A 24144-nucleotide genomic window follows, 5' to 3' on the forward strand; every position below is an offset into this window, starting at 1 on the left:
GGCCTGCATTGGATTGTAGCACGGGCAAGATTTGCTAAATTTTGCAGGTATCTGAATTTGACAGGCGTTAAAAAGAAATCTATACCTTGATGATTCAACTTATATAAATCAGCTGCAGGCTATACCATAATTTGAGCATATTTATGTCAGCAAAACACCACCAGCACCTTTGTGGTGCGCGACGTAGCTGATCGGGGAATTGAAGTTACTCAACAAGCGAACTAGATCTGTGAGATTGTAGGGATTTGATTCATGAAATAAGTAAATATTAATCCGTTTCCGTCGTTCATCGTGGATCGGTTTTAAGTAAGTTTGCTTCCTGTCGAATATAGCGTATATCTCTGTATGATATTTTACTCTCTACAATTGATGTCCCAGTGCTATATACTACATTTGACAAATTTGATCCGGCATTGATAGCCCGTACCAACCGGCACATAATTTTCGCAAAGCGTGGTATTGGTATAATCCCCTGGTTCAATCGTATATGTGCTCCATGATTCAACCATATGCCCATATAACGCATTTTGAATTTATAGTAGCGTTCTGGGTGTGTCTCCCGTAGGAAAATATAAGGAATGTGTACGATAAAATATAAAAATTCCTATTTTGATGCAAGCGCCGATATTAAGCGCCTTTCCGACGCTGTTCCGAGGTTAATGCATGCGAATATTGTTGAAATGTATACACATTGAATTTGGTGATATGTTCGGCGCTGCAGTACCTGATTGTGTATGCTCGAATGGTCAATAACACTCCAATGTGCATAGATATAGGGCTGATGTACAGTACATTCATTGTTGCATTAATTCATCAACGTTTCGAAGGTATAATTCTGACAAAGGAGTCGTTATATGCCAGCAGAGCTTACTATATTAATACGGACGCGTTATCGTCTGTCCCTGTACGCGGACACACACACAAACAAACACATTGGGAGATTGCACAGTAGTATAAGCCACAGGTTCGAGTCCAACCGAGGTCGACTTCATAATTCCTACTCAAGTGTTGAAGATTTATCTAGACTCCTCCTCGCCATATCAGCCATGGAAGTAAGCGGTGTCTTATAAAAGCATAGAAGTGGGCCGTGCTACAAGTCGGCAAATACGGAATAAAAATGAAGAAAATTGGCCTAGTGTAAATGACCATAGTAGGCGACACACACCATAAATATCTCAAAACAAACAAACAAACAAACAAACACACACACACACACACACATACACACACCAACACACACACACACACTCTTATGAGAAAGGCGCTTTAAGCTATACCCGCTGGATCAAATTCTTGAAGTGTTGGCGTGTCGATGGTTTCATGATTCAATCATTTACTTCAATGTATCTATCGAGGCCGCGAGCCACGATGCGTACAAGTATGGTACATGCTGATTGCAAAGATTAGCAATGACCACTGACTGCAAATCCGCTTCTGTGTTATCGCTTAAGAAAAGATGAGTAAGACAAACCGATATTTCTACTTGTATAATGTAAATCATATATTAAAATATGATCGATGTCGGTAGCCGACCAATACAAATTGCGGACGAAGAAGGTGAGGCTTTATCTGGTTTATTAGCGCACCAGCAAGAAATATAATATTGTTGGCAAATTTAAATCAGTTCCCGTCAGGTCACGGCGTCTCGCTGAGGTCAGAATCCAACAGTTTGAAATTTCTAGGGCCAATTACTGCAGGTTTGCTCAACCCTTGGTCAGCGTTATATAGAACTAAGGACGTCATGTGCATTTAATTAGTCACTGTTCGGGATGCTGATCAGCCAGTCACTGACACGGGCACAATGACGTACAGTTATTCCAGAAGCTGGTACGATCTCATAGAATTAGTTTTCTTGCATCTCCACGTTTTAATGTCAGAATTGCTACAATTGGAAATTATGCAATAAATGACGCTTCCTTGACTATTGATATTATAACTTAAGATACTGAAAGTGATAATATACCCGCATGATAAAATGACGAAACCATTTAGTACGTTACATTCGTCCTAATTTCCGATTAATGAAATTATGCCTACATCAATATAGGCGTAGAAATACTGCTCTATATACCAACGGATTGGACTCTTTGCTGGCTCAAAAATGAAGACTGTCGCTATATTACTGCTGTTTGCGGGAACGGCTTTGGCAGTTCCGGGACGCAACTCAAGTAAGACATGTTTTATATCAAGAATTCTGCGAAGGTAATAATAGATGCCATAGGCATAACACATCCCAATTGGGTTGGATGCTCGATCCTGAAGGAAGACGGCAGCAGAAGGTATATCTAGGTTCCTCATTGCAGCCGCTCAAGACACCTCGCATCCAAAACGCAGTAGGCCTAATTATAAATATAGAGTAGACGGCGCAAGGATCAACTGAGTAGCGGTGTGAGGACGACATTCACGTCGATGAAGTCGCAATAACACTGTTTAACGTCAGACACTAAGCCGCGTTTGAATATCTCAGTACTCCGTAGCATGTCAATCTCATTTATCCCATAATCAGTTGCCATGTCCTCGTGGTAAATTCTATTATCCGTACGAATTTAGTTTTTTGTCAAGTCGACATTTGAGTCATACGAGTGTCTACTGTCTACCAATGCGGATAATCTATTCGGTTTACATTAACCGCAGAGGGAGAGTTTTTCGAGGATTGGCCTTGATATCATGACGACATGCCTGTGCCATCTTATTACACATGGACTAAAATGTCCACTGCTAAAAAAATCGACGCTTTGAAACACGGATACTGTCGCTGAAGTAAGGCTCTGTGCGACTAATAGATTGTTGAAAAAGAGACAGTAACTAACCTAAATATATCTCAGACAAAATGACCAATTTGACCTTGTCACGAGATGATTGAAATGCAGTGGAATATGATCACAGCTGAAACGCCAATGGGTTGCGAGTTGAGTTCGACCGAGGTCGACTTCAAAATTCCAACCTTAGTGTTAGAGGGTTATGTACCCTCCTCCAAGCCATCTCATCCGCGTAAGCGGTGTCTCAAAAAGCCCGGAAGTGGGCCGTAATTAAGGTCTACAGACACGGACTCAAAATAAAGTATATTGATCTGGCATATTAATGACCATTGTAGTCGATAAACACCATGGATACCACAAAAGAATTAGTAAATACTGTCTAAAACCGTACTGGGTTTGAATATTTAAGTATTTCACGGATTTATAGGATTTCGATTTGAGCTATGGGTTTTTGCGGTTTTCAACGTTCGTGAGTTGTCATCAAGTTCATAATTAGGGCATGATATCAATTCGAAACGAGGAAACGGAAATAATGTTTCGGTCTTTATATAAGCCTACACCTCTACTGTACGTCATTTCCGCCGTGTAGCCATGTAGCTTACGGATCTTATTCACGTGCAATTGGTCGGGAATAATTCCGCTTCAAGTGAATTATTCACTCAGCCGTTAGTAAGGTAGTTGCTATTGGTAACATTTAGTTGGACACCAACGTCGATATTTCGGCAAAATATTTCTGACATATGCTTCGTGGTAGCGGGAACCATATGTTACATGGACGTTCCTCTTTCGACCATAATAATAGTAACATGCACCCTGATGAATGTACTGTAACTTATCACTCGGTGACGGTACGCCCCAGGGGCAAGATGCGGATAGTGCCGCTCGCGCATGTGGTAAAGGTAATTATGGGATCGCTTGTAATATAATGCTCTTTTCGTGTCTGTGCGCCTCGTCACACGAGAGTTACCGTGGGTATACACAACGCGCGCGCGAGAGAGTTTGTAGCGAAAGTTCGCCCGGCATCGATATTGGTATCGAACGGAAATGAGTATAGTTATGTCGGACGATGACGAAATTAGATTACGCACGCTCCTGGTCTGATATGGCCAGGTTTAGAATTTTAACATAAGTCGGAGTAGACTGTAAAACGACTTAGAACACCATGTAAAGATTAAAGATTACTCTCTATATATGTTTGTATTGGATTCCATCAGGGTCGGTAACTCAAGGCAATTACCATTTACATTTAAATCAATACCAGCAATTGTAGACAACAATAAAAGTGTGAATTTACTGATTAATTTTCAATAATACGCCTTTTTACAGTTACGAATATAGATTTCACGGCTGTGCTAGCAGTTACCACACAATCGGGTTCTTGGTTAAATAAGACGGTAATTACGAATGTCACTAGCAAGAAAGTCCACTTCTTGCCAATGATCAAGAAGCCAATTAGTATTTGAAAATTGCATTGTCATACAGGCGTCGGCATGAGTCAACGCACCATGCCTGCGGCGAAATCGCGACTGCATGATATTGGTTGCCCACGCGACAGTACCATACATAGGTTTTGCAATCATACAAACTTCGTATCGTAGATTTGTCCAATGCTAACCCCTAAATATATTGGAGGTACCGCATCTGTCCAATTTTATACCTATTTTATTGGATTGACAAATGAGTATTTATCAGCAAGCAATATTTGACATAAATTTGGAAATTTTGAATTGGTGTGATTCCCGGCCCCTAAAATCCCCAGTCCCCATAGATATACGCCATTGTCTTGATCTCTCATTGGCTTGTGTCAGCTCCCACGAGAATAATGATTCTGGCCGTTATCAGAACGTACATCACATTTGCGACAATATTGATGAACAAGATACCAATCAAGTGGAAAAGTCAAAATTTATCACGGATATCGATGTCTGAAGGAATTTTGCTACAATCTCTCGCGTGACGACGTACACAGACTCAATAAGAGAATGTAATGAGTAGGGCGATTTTTTTTTACCTAAAAAGGAAGTTTTTGACCTAAAAAATCAAAATTTTGACATTTTTTCCCTAAAAATCTTAATTTTTACCAAATGTGACCTAAGACATGCAGATTAGGTGTTTTTACACATAATGTTAGAATTGTACTACTTATCTTCATTTCTGGTTGAACTGTCTGTCCTTGCAAATTGGTTTGGCCTGGAAAAAACTCTTTTGCCTTAAAAACTGACAAATCTTTACATGAAAAAAACTTTATTTTATCGAAATCTGGTCCCATGGAGAATACCAGTAGCTACATTACGCATTGCGGTAGAAATAATTTAAAAAAATTGTAGTACAACGAAAGATACTTTCCTACATTCTCAGGTAGAAAGTGTCTGTCCTTACTAAGTAGCTTGCCAAGAATGGATAAAGAACATATAACAGCAGCAGTTGTTGGCTGACAACAGTGAAGTTGTGCGTACACTACTGGTGACAAACCGTGTTGCTTCATTCTGGCAATGGTGTCTACATCACAATTTTTCATAATTGCGCTTCTTGATATAAGAACCATACAATGCCCACACAGTCTTGCTTCAGGTTGAGATATTGCGGTACGTTGAGCAGAACATCATATCAACCTATTTGTTTCATTTGAATGTTTATGATTCACAATGAGCAGACAATAGGCCGTCATCGTTAGGCCTATTAAGAAGGTTACAATCTGTAAAATGTCTAATGATAAGTTCATCGGCAGTGCAAAATCTATGATACAAACGAAATGCATGTTGCAAAATAGTTTTAACTTTGTAAGCAATTTAAATATTTTTTGACCTAACGCTACAATTTTGACCTAATTTTGACTTTTTTTGACATGTCAAAAAACATCTGCCTTTTAATGAGTCGAGTCGAATATTGCGATACTATTTTTCCGGCAGGCTACTGGAGCTATACGACCCTTTCCAGTAAAACGTATATTATCAACACGAATTATTGATTTGATGTTTAATATTAAGCCATGAAATCTTAAATGGCACGCATGTTCATTTTTAGTATTCGAGGAACCAGATGCCCAAACTGCCAAAAATAAAGATGGGAGAATACCAAATATAATACATTTTGAAAAGTTGGACTTTAATAAGGTCACCAACCTCTGGCTTACACTGCCCTGCCTATTGCAACGTGCATGTCCTACGTACACCGTATAGTGTCAACGAAACAGTCAAACAGGCGCATTTTCAACACAAGTGCGTCACACTTTCCGGAATTGATCCTGTTTACTTATCACTTTCTTAGGCCTTTTCGTGTGGTAGATGTAAACGGGACCCAACAAACCCCTACGTATTGCTTCATTTGTGGGGATTTATTTGGCTCATTTCTACACGATACACCATATCTGCAAAATATGAATGTTGTGCAATGTACATCCAATTGTCACAAACATCTTGAGTTTTATGCACGCCATGACAACAATTGTGAAAATTTATGTTGTATATTTACTGTGGATGTGCAATGTGCATAGTATTAAAGTATAGTAGTATACACTGCTTTACAACTGGTGAAGATCCACTATCATTTAAATCTAAATGCCCAGCTATAAGCTGCATAGTTCTACATCTTCGCAGCGCATTTGACTACAAATGATATAGGCAGGGTTGCCATACCGTCCTTATTTCTAAGATTTGTCCTTATTTTTAAGGGCCACGTCTTAGAAAACTCGAATGTCCTTATTTCTAATAAATGTCCTTCTTTTCGACTTGCGTCCTTATTTTGTCTTATTTTCAACAACTACAGAACTTCGATCGTTTTCCTCTGGTATCAGTGTTGCATAATATTTTAAAATTATGCCTTCGAGTCGTGCTTTTATGACATCATGAATGAAAGGAACTACCGTGGCGTACACACCACAAGATTTCACTTCATAGTGGTGAGATAGCTAGGGCAGTGAGTAGTATAAAAGTTTCTGCTGTACCAAGCTATCGCAGCGGATGTCATTTTAACCGTAAACAGCAACACCAGGTTTCTGTTGTTTAGCCTACAGGAGAATATAAGCTGTGGGGAAGGCAGCATCTATAGGTACTGAAAAAGGGCGCAGTGCAGTCGACACTTGGGTTACAAAGTAGTAAAGCTATAAATCATTAATAAATTTATCTAAATTATATCGCACATATAGTTTTAGCTACTAATAAGGATAAATCTGATTAGTTAAAATGATCAGGCGTAAAAACTTTTTCGTGACGATTATGAGAGAGAATTCAAAGGTATCAAAGGAAGCTTAAAGGGCGAATGTTTCACACATTGCCATAGGAAAGACCGCTATTTCAACCCACATTGATACCCCAAAACACAAGAAGAGGGTCATGATAGATTCGAACCAGTCGATGAATAATTTCCTCACTAGTCGATCAGCACCAACGACCACAGACCACAAAGGGCAGCTGCTGCTGAGGGTACCTGGGCATTCCACACCGTCAAACACCAGCAATCATTCCTCTACTACGATTGCAAATGGAATATTTCCCGATTCCAACATGGACCAAGACTGCAATCATTGTTACTAGAGTTCATGCTTCATACGCTCAAAAATTGATTTGTCCAAACTTGGTGTACAGCCTTTTTCCATCTTGGTTGACGCGTCTAATCAGAACGAAGTGAAGAAGCTTGGTTTATTACCCTTTGAGAGGCCCAGACCAACGGTGTTTTTAGGGGGGGCGACGAAGTGCTGTTTCGGCTGACAGTAAAGGTAAACCAAGACCTCAGCTGTCGTGAGAGCCGTATAGCACTTTCTAATACCAAGAAGTTGCTGGAGAAGGTTGTTTTTTTGCTAAAAGTGTTGAATGTGATATGCCACGGCTCGTGTAAATACAAAGTATGAAAAAAACACTTTTTAATGCTAATCCAATTTTTCGACTGTCCTTATTTTTGGGTCCATGTCAATGGCAACCCTGGATATAGGCCTATAGGTAGGCTTGCCATATTTTGGAAATCTAAAAAGAGGACAATATTTCAGAAAATTGAGACTTACAAAACCGGAGAAGAATTCTCAAAAATCGGTGAATTTTTCCCACTTTGTGATCGGTTGACTAAAGGAAAGGTCAACTTTTTGCTCAGAGCTCAAATCACCGTTTTTCACTCCGGAATACCCGCCGGAGCGTCACTTCTGTGCTAATTTACGGCATATCACTCGCAATTTGCACTGAATGTGACCTGAATTTTCAAAAATGAGGACAAAATCTCAAAAAAGAGGACAAAAGGACGTCCTCCGAGGACACTTTCAAAAAAGTCAAAAAAGAGGACAAATCCTCTTAAAAGAGGACGTATGGTAACCCTACCTATAGGAGACGATTGAAAGTTGATGTCACAAAATATGTCAGCACCTATGTTGTCAGTGAGAGATGAATTATTTGATAAGAGTCACCCGATTTGTACTGAATGAATGTCGTGATGAATCCAAGATGAAATATTCTGAGACCGTAAATTCATCCCATCTACAACGCATGTGGTTGCGCGTGATTTCAAGAATGTGACTGTTGCAGAATGTCGCCCGGCTGCACGGAACACGGTGCTGGTTATGCGCGAAGACAAGATCGTTGATCTGACCCACGAATTGAACGAAAACAACACATATTGGCCGACACACCCGTATCCGTTTGAATTTACCAGAAAGTTTTCAGGTATCAAGATATATATAATTATTGGACACATTGAGATACTGATGTTTAGAGATTTCATTTCATGGTTGATTTCATGCCAACCTAAAATCGATGGCGTTGGCCATAGATATGCTCGTATGCAGTTAGGCACAGAGCGAAATGTTGGTTTAATTGATGTAAATTTAGCGGTAAATCTGTCTCTAACTGAGAACAATACATTTTAAGGTTATATCGGTGACAAGGTCTTCGTCAACAATAACTATTTCAGACAACCGGAACATTATGGAACTCATATGGATTCTCCAAACCACTTCGCCGACGGCGCCACACCGGTTTGATATTTTTTTGTGGCTTTGTCATTTTCGTACTGTGACAATTATGATTAATTCGCGTGGATAGATAACGCGATATTATATTACACTCCTTATGAACATGGTTAGGGAGGCGGGTCGGAAGCGCCAACAGTAATACTTTGATTGCAGATATTTAGATGAACCATATACATATAAATCACGCTGGGGTGTAGATATAATTTCAAATTTGATATAATTGGACGATCACTATAAGTAACCTTATGATTCATTAAGGTATGCGACTTTCGTTGAGGTTGTGTTACAAATATAGTCGGTGTCTCAACAGACTATAGTGCGCCGTGCCATATATCGGCAGCTAAGGACACATGGAAAATGAATATCGACCAAGTGTGAAATAACCACCGTGCCGAAGCAAAACGAGTGCAACGCTGCAACAAATGTTGCAGTTGAATTGATTACGAAAATTAGGTTAGTCCATCGAAGCTAAAGATTTCCTCGAAATTTACAATAGCATAGCGAAAAGATCAGAATAAGCAAGTTTTACGGGGAACGCAAATTCATCGAGCTTGTTTGGAAATTTATAATTGTAAATATATGAAATGAGGAAAAAAAATAACGATACATTTGCTCAGCTTAAGATAGCATACCCATGATTCTGTTTCGAAATACATGATACCTGTTAATCCCTGGACGGAGGGAAAATAAACTTGACAGAGTTACCAACACCACGGCTGGTAGTGAACGAGTTTTAGCTTTTCAGCTATAGTCGATTGACTACCACCTTCATCATCTCCACCTGAGCTAAATGCAAATCGATGCTTGCAGTCGATCACAAAGTATCTCTACCAACAATTATTCTTCCAGATCAACAAAGTGAGCCTCATGGACCATCTTATAGGCCCCGGATACTTGATCAATGTCAAAGAAAAGGTAGAACGATTCGGACCCGATTACTTGATTACCATTCAAGATATATTAAAGTATGAGCGGAAGAACAAAGGTGATTTTCGGTCACGATATATATATTTCTCCGAGCTACCCGAACGGACAACTCCGTAAAATTCTCCAACTGCATTCCTCATTAGCATTGATTGTAATATCACGCGAAAAGTTTCGATAAGTTACGTTTCGCACAACACACCCAAGCCATCTAGTCTTTACATTATCGACATCAGCGTCTACTTTTTGGGTACCCAAGAGGCCCTAGGTCCAGTCTCTCACTAGTCTCCCCCTTCTCTCTCTCTCTCTCTCTCATATTACAATTTTTCACATTTCAGAGTCTGTCGAATATAGCAGTATAGTTGTACTGACCTCCATCACCTGTGTGATCGATATCGCTATAATAACAGGGCGATATTGCACCTGCAACGGTAACAGAATATATTACCGATAACACCTGCTACTATATTAGTGAGGGTTGTTAAGAATTGGTCGACTTTCAAAAAGTCGTGATTTTCAGTCCGTTTCCCATGCCTTATGCCTTAAAAACGCATTCTACCCACTTTTTTTATGTACCTCATTCTTTGCATCTGTGTGCATTAGGGTTATAACTTGAAAAAATAATTCAAATTTTGTGTGTCCTGTAGACACAAACGATGAACTTTTGTGTCCTGATTTCAAAATTAACAAAAGTTGAGACTGATGGTTAAACAAAAACCTCCCGCACAAAAATTTCCCAGTTTTAATATATGATTTCGAAGATTTAATATAGTATTTTGGTAAATTGCGATTGCCCAGATTGAGTTAATCCTGTCGTTTTCTTGCTTACAGTCAAAATGAAATCATTATTTAATAATTATTAATTTCGTTTTTAAACGTAGACTATATATATCGTATAATTTCAATTTTTCTGACACAAATCGAACTGGGTGTTCGACAAGGCGAAAGTAGAACAACTTAACATATTTTCAGCGGTCTAGAAAACCGATTAGTGGAATATGATGAAAATTTGAAAATGTCATATCATATGTGATACTGTGATATGTTGATACTTGGCGGCTGAATGGCTTTGTTGTGAAACTGCAAAATGCAATGATTAGCAAGGGTTTTCATAAACCCCAATATATTGGCTGCCAACATAACATTATCGATTCTTAAAGCATATATCAGAGTTCTTCAATCCAACGTCCTCAACAAATCCAACTGTCAGCTACAAATTTGGACATGGTATGGTAAAACACTACGAAAACTTGGTACAATCCCCAAGCCAGAATTTCAGATGTAAATATTAGAAAAGCGAGGTTGGAGGGATGATTTTAGGTTTATCTATGTGCTGTGCAGAGCATGCTGCTATTTCAAAGAAAATAGTAGATAACCGCTAATCAAATGGCATAAAATTCCATCTCTACTTGATGCAAGATGGAGCTCAAGCGCTATAATTCCGTAATTCCAAGTCTCCAGATGGAGAGTAACTCTGGAGATATCATGCTTATTCATCGCAAATGCGTGTCAGAAAGCCTGGTATTCTAACCAGATGTCTAGGGATTGAATATACTAAAGCCCGACCAATTATCGGTTCGCCGATAATATCGAGACGATATCACACTTTGAAAGAATTATCGGTATCGGCCTTTGAAGCTGAAAAATTATCGGCAATTCTCATGACGTCATAACCTGGCGGCAGGTAGTCGGAAAACTATAATCTTTGACCGCTAGACTAAAAATATTGATATATTTCATATAGCTTGCACTTTACAGATGTCCAGATGTAGCCTTTCTAGTTTATTTCATAATCAAGTATGACAATGGCCTTAAAGATGTTCAAATAAATGCTCTGAAGCTTTAAAAATGTGCTTATGTATATCCAACTTCTTTTGAATATTGGCTGAATATATTGGGGTTCTCGGTCAAGGTGTGAGATATCGGTTTTATAGGTATCGATCCAAAAATCCAATATCGGTCGGGCTCTAGAATATAAAAAAGAATATTTGCTGCTATCTTTGCGCTCGCATGTCCTGCAGCGATAACGGGCCTTAAAATACCATTGGAAGTCGGATATATCCGTAGTAGATGTCCCTGCCACTAACATAGTAACAGAAAGGGAAGTCAACTTTATGGATGAACTTTACCAGAAGCGAAAAAGGACATATATATGAAAATTAAATTTGTAGCAAAGAGTACATTCGAATTGTATTTTTTATCTATATTTGGACCAGTGTCAAAAATTGAAGTTAGTTGGTGAGGGACATTTTTTTTTATTTGAAGAAAATAACTATAATTTTATTAATTTATACCAAAATTCTCATTAAATTTCTGCTACAGGCAATTTTTTGTTGTAAGTCATAACCCTATAGAGTACATGCTGAGCAGCAAAAATATCAACTGAAAATGTGGGATTCCCCTAAAATTTGAGTGCCGAGATTTTATCTAGCCTACTAAAGTGCCATATATGTCAGGGTTTAAGCAGCTGCTGTGGGTCGAGGTGATGCAAAACCGCACTGTATATATTTTTCTGAGTTCAGGACACCATTTTCCTATTGCACACTGCCTTAGAAATCCTCAGACTCACCGAAATATTAGCATCATTTTGCACGATTCACCATGTAAAAAATGTAACTGCAAATGCACCATCCAATTGCACAGCGACATTGCAAATATCTTATTATTCAATGAAACGTAAGAACATTGCGGAGAAATGAATAACGAAACGTAACAACGGAACAAAGAAATTGATTAATTTGAAAAAAATCCATTACCAATCAGATGGTAGATGGTTTTGAGGTATTCATGGTTTTTATCGACTATTGTGGTCATTTACACCAGGCCGATATTCTTCATTTTTATTCCACAACTTCACGGCCCACATCTAGGCTTTTTGTAAGACACCGCTTACGCGGATGAGGTGGCGAGGAAGGGCCTAGATAAACCTACAACACTTAGGTATTGGAATTCAGAAGTCGACCTCGATCGGACTCGAACCCGCAACCCATTGATGTTGCAGCCGTGGATTATGCCTGTGCTATCTCGCCACCCAGCCACCCATCTTTGCCGGTGATCTTCCACGGCTTGTAAGAGGCTGGCTTGTGTTTTCTGTCGTCAGGTATATACATAGCTTTGTCGGTATTTAATTTCATCATACGCGCTGCTGTATCGTTAAATTCTTGATCATTATTCACGAATTCACGAGCACTCGTGAAACGCGGATCGCTATGCCATTCTGACACTGGAAGACTCGACCTGATTGGGTTCCACTGCTACAGCATAAATATGAACCACGAATCTGTCCCAATCAAATACACAATTCAAATCATGACAAAGGTCTCTGTAATTGAATAGATTTACAGAATCTTTTTGAGTCACAAATGTAGATGAATGAACAGATCAATATTGTCCAAATTCGAGATCCCTGCTATGGGGGTGTCAGCTGCTTGTAAATAAGATATAGATGTGCTCTAGCTATAAGTTCATCTTAGTTACCTCATGCTGCTGCAGGCTGTCTTCTAGTTCTGTTCAGTATTATTCTTGTTGTTTGATTTCAACTTTGAAGAACTTCTTGGAGGTACAGAACTTCAATATACAATTGAAAAGTATATTCATATTGAAATGAACCCGAATATTTTCGGCTGAAACTCGTCAGGGGTAATCGTCAGCAACTAGTAGAGAATTGGAAAGAACATTGTATATCAACAATCATATCACGAAATATGACGTCACCAGCATGAAATCTCGAATGAGAGAGCGTTCAATGTACTATTTTCAGGTGGTACACGAACTCCTTTTGTTTACAGAGTTTTGGTTGGTGTAATTTGATAAAAGTCGACTCCAAGGCACACAAATGGAATTGTGAATGGCGTCTTGGAGTCGACTTTAATCAAAATGCACTAACCAAAACTCTGTCAACAAAAAGAGTTCATGTACCACCTAAAATTAGTACATTGAACGCTCTCTCATTCGAGATTTCATGATGGTGACGTCATATTTTGTGATACCATTGTTGATATACAACGTTCTTTCCAATTCTCTACTAGTTGCTGACGATTACCCCTGACGAGTGTCAGCCGAAAATATTCGGGTTCATTTCAATATGAATATACTTTTCAATTGTAGATTTTAACTTTCAGCACTTTATCTTTGCCGCCAATCGTTCCTAATCTGGGACCTTCCTAGTCATGATAGGTGCCTCATCGTCACAGTGGAATCAAAGTGATTTATGTCCATTATACATAATTTGAGAAAATTGACTTTAGGCAATGTTCTCATCTTCTTTTAATCATATATTGGCCGTTATGAACTTCGAATTAATGACACAGACATAACCATGGCCAAGATATGGCCGAAACAAATTTATATTTTTTCCAAAATTTGATTTTGTTTTTCAAGTTTTAAACATGGGCCTTCATAGTTTGAAAACTGTACATAAGTCACTTTGATTCCACTGCGACGTCATAGTTCTTTAATCGTCCCGAATGAGGATTTTTGGATCAATTTTCGAAGTTGCTTCAGCGGTTCCTTTCCTATATCCCATAGCATACGCAGTACAGCTACAAAGTCACTTTGCGATCTTGCCACAATGCTTGGTGTGGGACAGTTGATGCAAACAAACTTTTTGCAGATGATAAAGAAATTTGAAGACATAGCGTTTTACCATGATCGGAGATCCCAGATTACGAACGATTTGTGCCACGATGAAAAATTATTAGTTAAACTAGGGCAACAAGAAAATTACTGAACTGCCTGAGGTTCACCGCAGCAGCAAGTGGTCAAGTAAATATACAGAGAACTCTTCTATATCTGCACAAGCAGCTGGTTCTCCCCACAGCAGTGATTTTGAAGTTGCACAATGTTTTTCCGATCATCCATCTGAATTTACTACTCTGAAATCACTGCAAACCAAATAAACGGCAGAGATCCATGCCAGGTTCGTTGATTTGCTTGAGACTGCTTCTTCGTTCACATTGATTGTATGGCGGTAAAACACCATTGAACGAATCTTCCAGTTCCAGAATGGCATAGGTAAGGCATCCGCATTTCAGGAGTGCTCGGGAATTCGTGAATAAATGGCAAGTAGGCTACTTAAATTTTTAACAGAATGTATGATAAAATTAAATACCGACCACGCTATGTACAATTTACATAGCAGACGACAGAAAACAGCACCCCTGTCTCTTACAACAAGCATTGGAAGACCTCCGCCGTAAAGATAGGTCGTGGGTTCGATCCCCCGGCCGGGTCAGACCAAAGACCTGATTAGTGACACTGGAATCCATGACTTCCATGCTCGCCGCTCATGCATTACTGGGATATAATGGAGGGGTGGTGCATGACTTAGAAAGCCTAAAAGGCTATATCGACACCTCCCTTGTCCAGCGGCATTTGCACATCACGCGCTCATGGTATGCATATGCACAGATAGTGGGTATGTATAGCATGGGTCGGTGTTTATGCCGCAAAAACATCAAGGACAAAATTAAACTGCGTCCTGTCCTTTCCTGGCAAAGAGTTTATAATTTCGAAAAATCAACCCATCAATCTGATTGGTATTGGAGTTTTGTCAAATTAATACATTTCTTTGTTATGTTGTCTCGCTTCGTTATCCAATTCCCCGTTGTGTTCTTACGTTTCATTGAATAATAGGATATTTACAATGTCGCTGGGCAATTGGATGGTGCATTTAACGTTGTATTCTTCTACATCAGGGCCGGCCAACCCGTGGCCCGCGGGCCACATGTGACCCGCGAGTAGGTTTTGAGTGGCCCGCGAGGTAATTTCCGAAATTTCTAATATCATCAAAAATGGATTGCACAGATTTTGAACTTGTAAGGCCAACCAAAAATTTGATTAGTCTGGCCGCAACACTTGAGATTTTATGGCTAAAATATCAGTTCCAACGCATTGACAGATCCATCAGCCATTCACATATTGGTATATATCTTCGTACGCTACAATAAAGCAGAATAATTTGCGATAGATGTATCAAAGGTAAAAAATTTCTACAAGCCTAGCGCATTATGTGGTCACTCGATTGCTTGTTTTTAATATTGTTGCCATTTTGTGAAAATGGAAGAACACCTAATGTATCAGATTGAGTCTAACAATATTCGCGATTACGAGACAAAGTGTCGCTCACCTTGCGTTTGCGCTCGCGGTAAGACCGTAGACTATGAAACCTAGGCACGAAATGCTTGACCCATCTTGGTCGCAGCTTTCGATATCGATATGTCCATGCGCCGAACATCCCAGTCCTCGCAAACTTAGTCGACCGATATACAGCAGGCCCGCAATATAATCAAATGACAACATTATTGATCTATGAAATTCAAAAATTTTTCGCGCTTCGCGCGGATACTGGCCCGCGCAAAAGTTCGTAAATCGAATGTGGCCCTTTGGCCAAAAAGGTTGGCCAGCCCTGTTCTACATGGTGAATCGCGCAAAACGATGCTAAGTCTTAAGCCCGCTGCACACTGACCTCGCGACGCAACATCACGAGTTGCGCGTTGCGAGTTGCGAGTCGTAAGTCGCGAAGCAATGCACACTGGTTCCGGCAGTGCCCACAAGCGCCAACTACAGCTCTTGCGCGTTTCTGTCCGAAGTCTCGAAATGGATACACATTGCACAGCTCCTGATCGATGGCAAAATGAATATTTCGATGGGTATACATGGGTTTGTCAATGAATAAGATGACGTCTTATATGCACACACTTTTCCATTAACGAACCAATATCGTATTTCAATGCTGAAAACGCATAATCTGGGCGACCCAGTTAAATGCGCTATTTCTGGTTGCCGACCCAAATTTCTGGAGTTATAGCTGTAGCCTACTATGCTACACACACCAAGCCTTTCTGTATTCCATTGCCTCAGTGACTGCATCAACTGTCAAGCACTCATACATTATTTTCTCGATATGATAGAGAACAACATTCAAATGCATTATAATTGTATTGTAAATGAATTAAGTCTTAACAATATTCAAATATAACTCAGGGATTCTTTCCTTTTCAATCTTCGATTCGCGCTCAGGTATCAAGCATTGGAATTGATCCGTGGGTCAGGTTGATTCATTCTCCATAATGATGCATAGTCTATTTCTGACTGTTATAATATTAGCCACTACATTTCGTACCGAAGTCTGATAAAGAGTAGAATAGACGAAATCTAACATCACGAATTACACTGCTGCTACCTAGTCAACAAAAAGATTTTCATACGTCGTGTACCGAGATGTACCGGTATTTGAAATATGCATCAGTGAACCAATGACATACCTGGATTATATATACCTGCTTAACCCAGTTTCCAACCAATGTACACTGTACACTAGGGCTGTTCAAAAATAACTTTTTTCCGGATTCCAGCCATTTACTGATTAAATTGTCAGGTTACCCTAAAAAACGCTGCACACCAAATTTGGTTCAATTCTAACAAGTATAGGACTCCGCAGATCCAATTTAAATTTTTAATTTATTACGGAAAATTAAAAAAAAAATTCGAATTTTTCTGCCAACCCCGTGAAATTGTTGAACTGTCTTCAAAGACGCTTCAGAACAAATTTAAGTCAATTCCGACCAGTAGAAGCGGAGTTATGTGAGTTTTTAGATGATAAGTCTCAGATTATCCTTGATCCTTCTATTTCTGCTGAGGTAGTTATTGCATGAGTAGAAATCTACGGAATCACTACTTCTACCTCTACGTTAATACGCCATTGCATGTCTTACCGAAGCCTGTTAATCCACGCAGTCATTCTTTAGCGAGAATACGTACTGGTGGAATCGTGTTTTTTTACACGGGATACGGGGAGAAGTTTTACGACAGCGCTGCCTACTTGGGAACGAATAAAACCGGTGCAGAAGCAGTGCCGTTTCTCCACTTCCCCGGGTTACATCCAGAAGCTGCCAAATGGTTGGTGAGCAATCGTTGTATCGGAACCGTTGGAATCGACGCAGTGAGCATAGACGTCGGCCCGGATGCAAAATATTCGTAATTATCCGAGCATGATAGTTCTTATACGCCTCTCAATTACTAATGAGATGTCTTCGGTTGAACAGGTCGCACATTGTTTTATCCAACGCCGGTGTGATCATAATAGAAAACGTGGGTCATCTCGATAAATTGGTGGCATCTGGAAGGCGCTTCAAGGTGATAGCGCTACCTCCAAAGATCACGGACGGCACTGGTGCCCCACTGCGTATCCTTGCTGTGATGAGCGGGAAATAGGTGGACTTCGATACATTTGGACATTTGACATATGTATAGCATAGCGGTAACTGCGTTTATTCGCGGCCGGAATTGGCTGATAACTAATAAAAATCTTTAACGTTGTTGGTGAAATGCGGTGTATTAATTCACAGGGTATGAACTGGATCAGCATCGCATTTTTCTAGTATTATCGGCGTCAGTCAGTCAGTTCTGACACGATACGTTGCTGTAAGCCGCTGACGAGAGCTTTAAGATGAGATCGTTTATAACCATAGATCAGTGGTTCTCAACCTTTTTGTCATCGCGGACTCCTTTCGGGCCTTCACGGACCCCGCGGACCCCCACGAAGTTTTAGTTCAAATTTAGCTCAATTATCGTGCAATCGTCATCTGTCTTGTGCAAATGATACCTGTAGGCTTAGTGATAAACAGCAACAAAATGACTTTTCTTAAAAATAAGATCATTTAATATTCATGTAGCAGTTGGGTTGCCTTCTATTATTTCAAAGCGAATTCTTGAACTGCATTTCTTAAAATACGTGGTCGACTGGTCGTGTCTTGAAAATGCGCGCCTTCGCTTTGATATGAACGAATGCCGAAAATCCATTTCCACTAATATAGGTGGTTGCAAACGTAATAATAACGCGTAACGCTTCCGACGACACATTTGGGTATGATCGCAACAAATGTGGCACCAAACTATTTTTAATGAAATTATAACGTCAAGCCGAGTCATTTCTATCCAACACAGTGGTTCTTAACCTGAAGGTAATTACCCCCAAAGGGGTAATTTACCAATTTTCGGGGGGTAATTCAAATTGACGTTTTTTATATACTTATAACGCTGCACTGAAGTATTTTCAGATGTAAATATGAATGTACGCTAACATATTTTTGCGAGTTTGTATATATTTCGTTTCAATTACCACACCGTGCTTGCTGTGGTATCATAGTAAGCATTAGTGATTTTGAATAACAGGGCCGAATGTAGTTAAGTATAGTGCTAGAAGTCATATTTATTTTGCAATATAGTGCGGATCACGTGTTGTTGCGCATGTTGACATATTGAAAGACAACAAGAGGCGTCGAAACTTAGCTTTATACCTATATTACAGTAACAATATCGTAGAAATCTAGTTGTTAGTATTAAAAATTGTTGTAGTGCTCTAGTCTAGTCAGTAAAATTAAGTTTGAAATTATCAAAATGCTTTCGAAGAAACAAGGGGAAAATTTTGAAACCTTTTGGTTTCGCCTTCAAAATGAATGACCAATTTTTGTTATAATGGCATTGAACTTACTGATTTAATTTCCTTCAACTTATTGCTGTGAAGTAGGATTTTCTGTAACGGTATCTATCAAAACGAAATAAGTTTGCGATTGACAACTGCATGAGAGATACTGTCTACTAACCCCCACCCCCCACCCTTGTCTAGATTTTACCACTGGATAACACGAAAACAGCATCAGCCTTCCCATTGACTTGATATTTTAACAGTCATTTCAGTGTACATTATGACGTTATATTTGTGCTGTTTTAAAATGAATTAAGTGCAAGCTGTCATTTTTTATTTTTTGAAAAGAGATAATGGCATCCCGTCATTTTCTTCTTGGTGGTAACGATATCAAAAAAAGGTTAAGAACCACTGATCTAGCAACATATCATGAAGTTGTTATGAAACAAATGGTTATGTAAATGGATTTTAGTAATGAAGCGAAACTGCCTCTCGATTTTCCGAATTAAAAAAAGAAAAATGAGGTTATCAACTATTTCGAGGCATCGCGGGCCTCCGGTTGAGAACCACTGCCATAGATAGATAAAAACCGTGACTATGGAATGAGTTTTACGAAATCTGTCTTAACTATGTTTTCCACGTAGCAGCAGTAACCGGCCACTATTGAAATTTGTTTTTAACATAGATATCTTTCCACACGATTTAACCAACAAGTTTAATTAGGAGACATGGATGATAATATATCGACTATACTTGGATGTAAGCATGGCTACATGGAGCCCTTTTTCTAAAAATTTCTGCATCAGTTACGTATGTTCTCAACTGCTCCAAATTTTCCGTTTATGTCAATTTATGAGAATGGCTGATATTCATAAAAGTCAACGCCAGGCATATAACTTGCATTTGACGATATCGTATTCATTTGCTCGCATAGTTTAGTTCACAGTTAATAGAATTATCAGCGGAATTCAAAACCTAACTAGACTTTATCGATTGCACACAATAAGAGTTCGCATAAACATGTTGATGATATAACAGATTAAGAGCCGCATACCCACCAGAGACTGATACATGTCTATACCAGCGTTTGTAACTGGCTAAAGGTGCTATCATAATGATTAAGGTCATGACTGCTACACCTTAGGCGCAGTCAAATGTCTTTTTGACCCGTGAAGGATTATGCGAATATATGTTTGGTTACATATCCATCATCATCTATAAACATATTCATCAATCAGCTTAAAATATTGTAACTCTTTACTCATGCTGTGCTGACCTCTGTACATAAAAGATAGACCTACATGTTGTATCGCGCATACCTTTAGTTATGTCTATGTAATAAGGTGGCTTAATGATGAAAAACACTTGACAATGTTCGCGATTGAACTCACATACATTTTCACTAAACAGGTTTGCGATAATTTTCGTTTGGAACAAAATATCTGATGTTAACCATAACACGCCTTCCGTTTGATAATACTTCGGTCGTAATTGGGCCAACGACGCATCAGCGCTAACGGATGGATATCGACAAAATCTGTCGTGAAGTAATGGGTAGTAATGGGCTCAAGTCGGCACAAGTTATTATAGATCATTCAACGTCCATTTAACGCAGTGATTGTCAAACTGTGCGACGCGGCACATTAGTGTGTTGTCATAGATTCTCAGATATGTCGAAAATCTTTTGGCAATTTTGAGGAAAAAATGTATACTTGAAAGCGGTCTTCTTCCAAACCCTATACAATGCTAGGTGCAAAAGTAGTCTCAATTCAATTTCTTTGCCATGTGCAATGCAAAGTACCATGCATTTTACATTGAGAATCTCCTTGCCTATGTGAACAGAGTTTTTTTTTTGATTGAAATTAAAAGCTGTAAGCAAGAAAGACTGCTTGTAATTAACGACTAAAATAAAGGTATGTTTGTAAACAATCCAATAAAAAGACCTAGTCATCGCATTACCACCTACCACGTAAATCATTTTTCAAAAAGCCAATTTCTTGATAGTGTGCCGCGAGTATTTTTTAATTTTTCGAGCGTGCCACAAGCCATTGGACATCACTGATTTAAGCAGGGTTGTAACCAAGTCACATTGCTCCGAGTCACAAGTCAATCTCACTTTTATATTTTCGACTTGAGTCAAGTCAAGTCATTTTCAATTCCCACCGAGTCAAGTCCGAGTCCAAGTCAGCGAACAGAGGATCGAGTCCGAGTCATGGTATTATGACTCGAGTCCGAGTCCAAGTCATTGTGTTGACTGCTCAGTTTCCAGTTAAAGTCTTCCTAAACCCACTTTTTAAACTCTGTTTGGTGATATTGAATGGTTCGCATTTATAATATATCAATTTTCCCCACTTTTAGCAGTTTCTGGTCGCATTTTCAAGCACCAGTACCAACAAACGAAATCCCAATAGTGTGTTGGCTTCGAAATTACAATGAAATGTCGGTCTTCGCCGTCTGAATCTCGAGTCAATGACTTGCTTCGAGTCATGCGCAATGACTCGAGTCCAAGTCGAGTCAATACACAGATTGACTCGAGTCGAGTCGAGTCATTTCCGTATATTGTGAAAATGACTCGAGTCGAGTCGAGTCATCCGAAAATCGTGACTCGATTCTGACTCGAGTCGAGTCATGACTCGAGTCATTACAACCCTGGATTTAAGGTACACTGCAAAGCGAATGATACATATGTGGGTGGTCCACAGTAACAATTTCCGTGAGAGTGGGCGAGATTCCGCTTTTGCTTGCTTCCTAATTGTTCCCTTGGCAATGATACTGCTGAAAACAAATTCGCGGTGTGATAAATTTTACAAGGAATTGCATCGCAGGCGTTCGCTTGTCTAATCGTGACATTCGCCAATAAAATCCACGCGCTTTCAGATCCGTTGTCGCCTCTCTATTATTGGGTCATTTTGAGTTCATACTTTATTTGATTGTGGGGAAATGAGATATGACAATGACAACAGATATAATTTTGATCTGAATGACTACATACAACTCCTGTCCAGTACCTTCAGATGGAATGTACGCCTACCACCGTTCTCGTATATCACCGGGATATGTTAGTGTGCCAGTGGGTGAAAAATTCATATCAATGACACGGTGCCATTACCTACCGCATACGAAACTCAGCAGTATGTATCTACAATAACAATGGACAGATATCGGCAGCATCGCATGTCACGGACTGGATACTAAACTGCGTTGTCATGCAATAACATTGTGTGAACGTGATCGCCCACGGCGAAATACTGCAAAATGAAATCTGCTAATTCTCTAGCTGCAATTATTTGCAACGCAATTGCGCATTCACTCACTCGACGGCCTATGCTTTCGTGGAATTCAGTCATACGTGAATAACATATAATCTCCAAGAACCGTTCTGTTCTAATTAAAACATGCAATTTGAAGTACTTCCGGAGGGAATGATTCCCAAACAAACAGTGTGAGCTGTCGCTATGGCGGCCTAGTCATTCATCCACAAACTTTCTCCATTTACAATTGTACAGTAGCCTACACACGAAAAATATGCACAAGAGCCTCCTATATGCCAGATGTGGTCGAAGGGGAAAGATTGATGGATGAACGTAACATCATTGCATGACTTACAAATCCTTACAACACTCTATCTGCATCTTTTCTTGTCCAGCGACAGATGTACATCATGCACTCATGATATGCATATGCACAGACGTACGTATCCAATGTATGTAAATCATAGTCGGTGTATACGCCCCAGAACATCAGGGACAACGATATAGTAGGGGAGATGTGGTACCGATGGATCAAAAATTGGAAAATGATCGCTAGCCCCGAAATATTCAGCCGAAAACAGCAGATCTTTTGCTGGCTCAGCACTTTGATACAAGGTCTACCTATCGCGCACATATACATGAATATCCGTCTTTTCAAAAAATATTTAGGGACGTTCAAAATTTGTTGCTCGAACGTGTCATCGGTCCCCACGCGGTGGGTCCAATGACACACGACCCGGGGACCTATGACACATAAACCCTAAAAAACTCAAATGTGACTACTTTTCTTGCTCAGTATTATAATCTAAGCTGCAGCAAGCCAAAGAAGAATGTTTGGTCGCAACTGTCAAAAAATAGAATAAATATTAACTCAAATGATGTCATAAAATCACGTTTCGATTTAGGCTCGAACTTATAAATTCGTGGGTACATACATATTGCCCGAAAATCGACAGTGTGACTTCCAAATACCTCGTTATAGCGATAAAACATCATATGCAATTATTAGATAAAGATTTTCTGTACGTAGGCATGTTTCATTTGTTTCATGATTAGTATGCTTGATTATTTTGCTTGATTTGGCTATTGTATCATCGGTCCCCACCCTACGAATTTTATACATGAATCGAAAAAAAGTCCACTCAAGGAAAGTACTGAAAAAAATAATAGGTGCCATTATATAGCCTGATACAAGCCCTACACTTCACAATAAAAATGATTGCTGGTTTGTTCGTGTTGAAGGTTACGAAGAAAAATGTATATGTCGACCTAAATTTAGTTTAGACCCCCCAAAACAAAAATCATCTGTGAGAGACCCCATAGCTCGCGCACGTCGAATTTCTTTGTATGTGAGGAAAGATTTTGCCAGCATGCAATTGTAGACAAGTTCACGGAGTGCAATCATGGAATTATCATAGAGAATTTTCAAAGTATTTTCGGTCCCTGTGATCCATCGGTACCACATCTCCCCTATGTCCTGTCCTTCTCCAACTATTAATATAGCAATATAAAAACGTGTAATACATTGCCTGGCAGTAATTTACATACGAATAATTTGCGAATATCTGCTATCAACTCCCTGTATGATCATGATGTCAAGTTTACTCTGTTATACTGTGCAATGGCCTTTCCTATACTAGCACCAACTAGTAGAGAAATTAGCACAGTGATAACCATGGGCTCTCAGTCCTTAAAGGCTTCTAGTCCATACTGGTCTGACTCTCTCTCTCTCCCTCTCTCTCTTCCTCTCTCTCTCCCTCTCTCTATTCTCTCTCTCTCACTCTCTCTCTCTGCCTCTCTCTCTCCACCTCTCTTTCTCTACCTCACTGT

At 39.5% G+C, this 24144-nt stretch overlaps 1 protein-coding gene across 1 annotated transcript; it reads left to right on the top strand.

The window, feature by feature from the left end:
- Positions 1-179: 179 nt before the first annotated feature.
- LOC145453536 (isatin hydrolase-like) lies at positions 180-17964 on the top strand. The gene is made up of 7 exons (XM_080331501.1): positions 180-306; positions 2048-2168; positions 8267-8404; positions 8609-8715; positions 9562-9697; positions 17385-17613; positions 17682-17964. Exons 2-7 carry the CDS (start codon positions 2102-2104, stop codon positions 17848-17850), a joined length of 846 nt encoding a protein of 281 aa, XP_080187627.1. The 5' UTR covers positions 180-306; positions 2048-2101; the 3' UTR covers positions 17851-17964.
- The last annotated feature ends 6180 nt before the right edge of the window (positions 17965-24144 follow it).

Source organism: Botryllus schlosseri, chromosome 13 (genome assembly GCF_051294905.1).
Source record: "Botryllus schlosseri isolate E-star chromosome 13, Bs_hap1, whole genome shotgun sequence".
In the NCBI taxonomy this organism is placed as follows: domain Eukaryota; kingdom Metazoa; phylum Chordata; class Ascidiacea; order Stolidobranchia; family Styelidae; genus Botryllus; species Botryllus schlosseri.

Excerpts from the sequence above, each read along its gene's own strand:
- LOC145453536 (XM_080331501.1), top strand. The coding sequence starts at position 2,102 with ATGAAGACTGTCGCTATATTACTGCTGTTTGCGGGAACGGCTTTGGCA. Across the intron at positions 9,698-17,384 it reads GTATGAGCGGAAGAACAAAG|CGAGAATACGTACTGGTGGA; the intron begins GTGATTTTCGGT and ends GTCATTCTTTAG. Across the intron at positions 17,614-17,681 it reads GGCCCGGATGCAAAATATTC|GTCGCACATTGTTTTATCCA; the intron begins GTAATTATCCGA and ends TCGGTTGAACAG.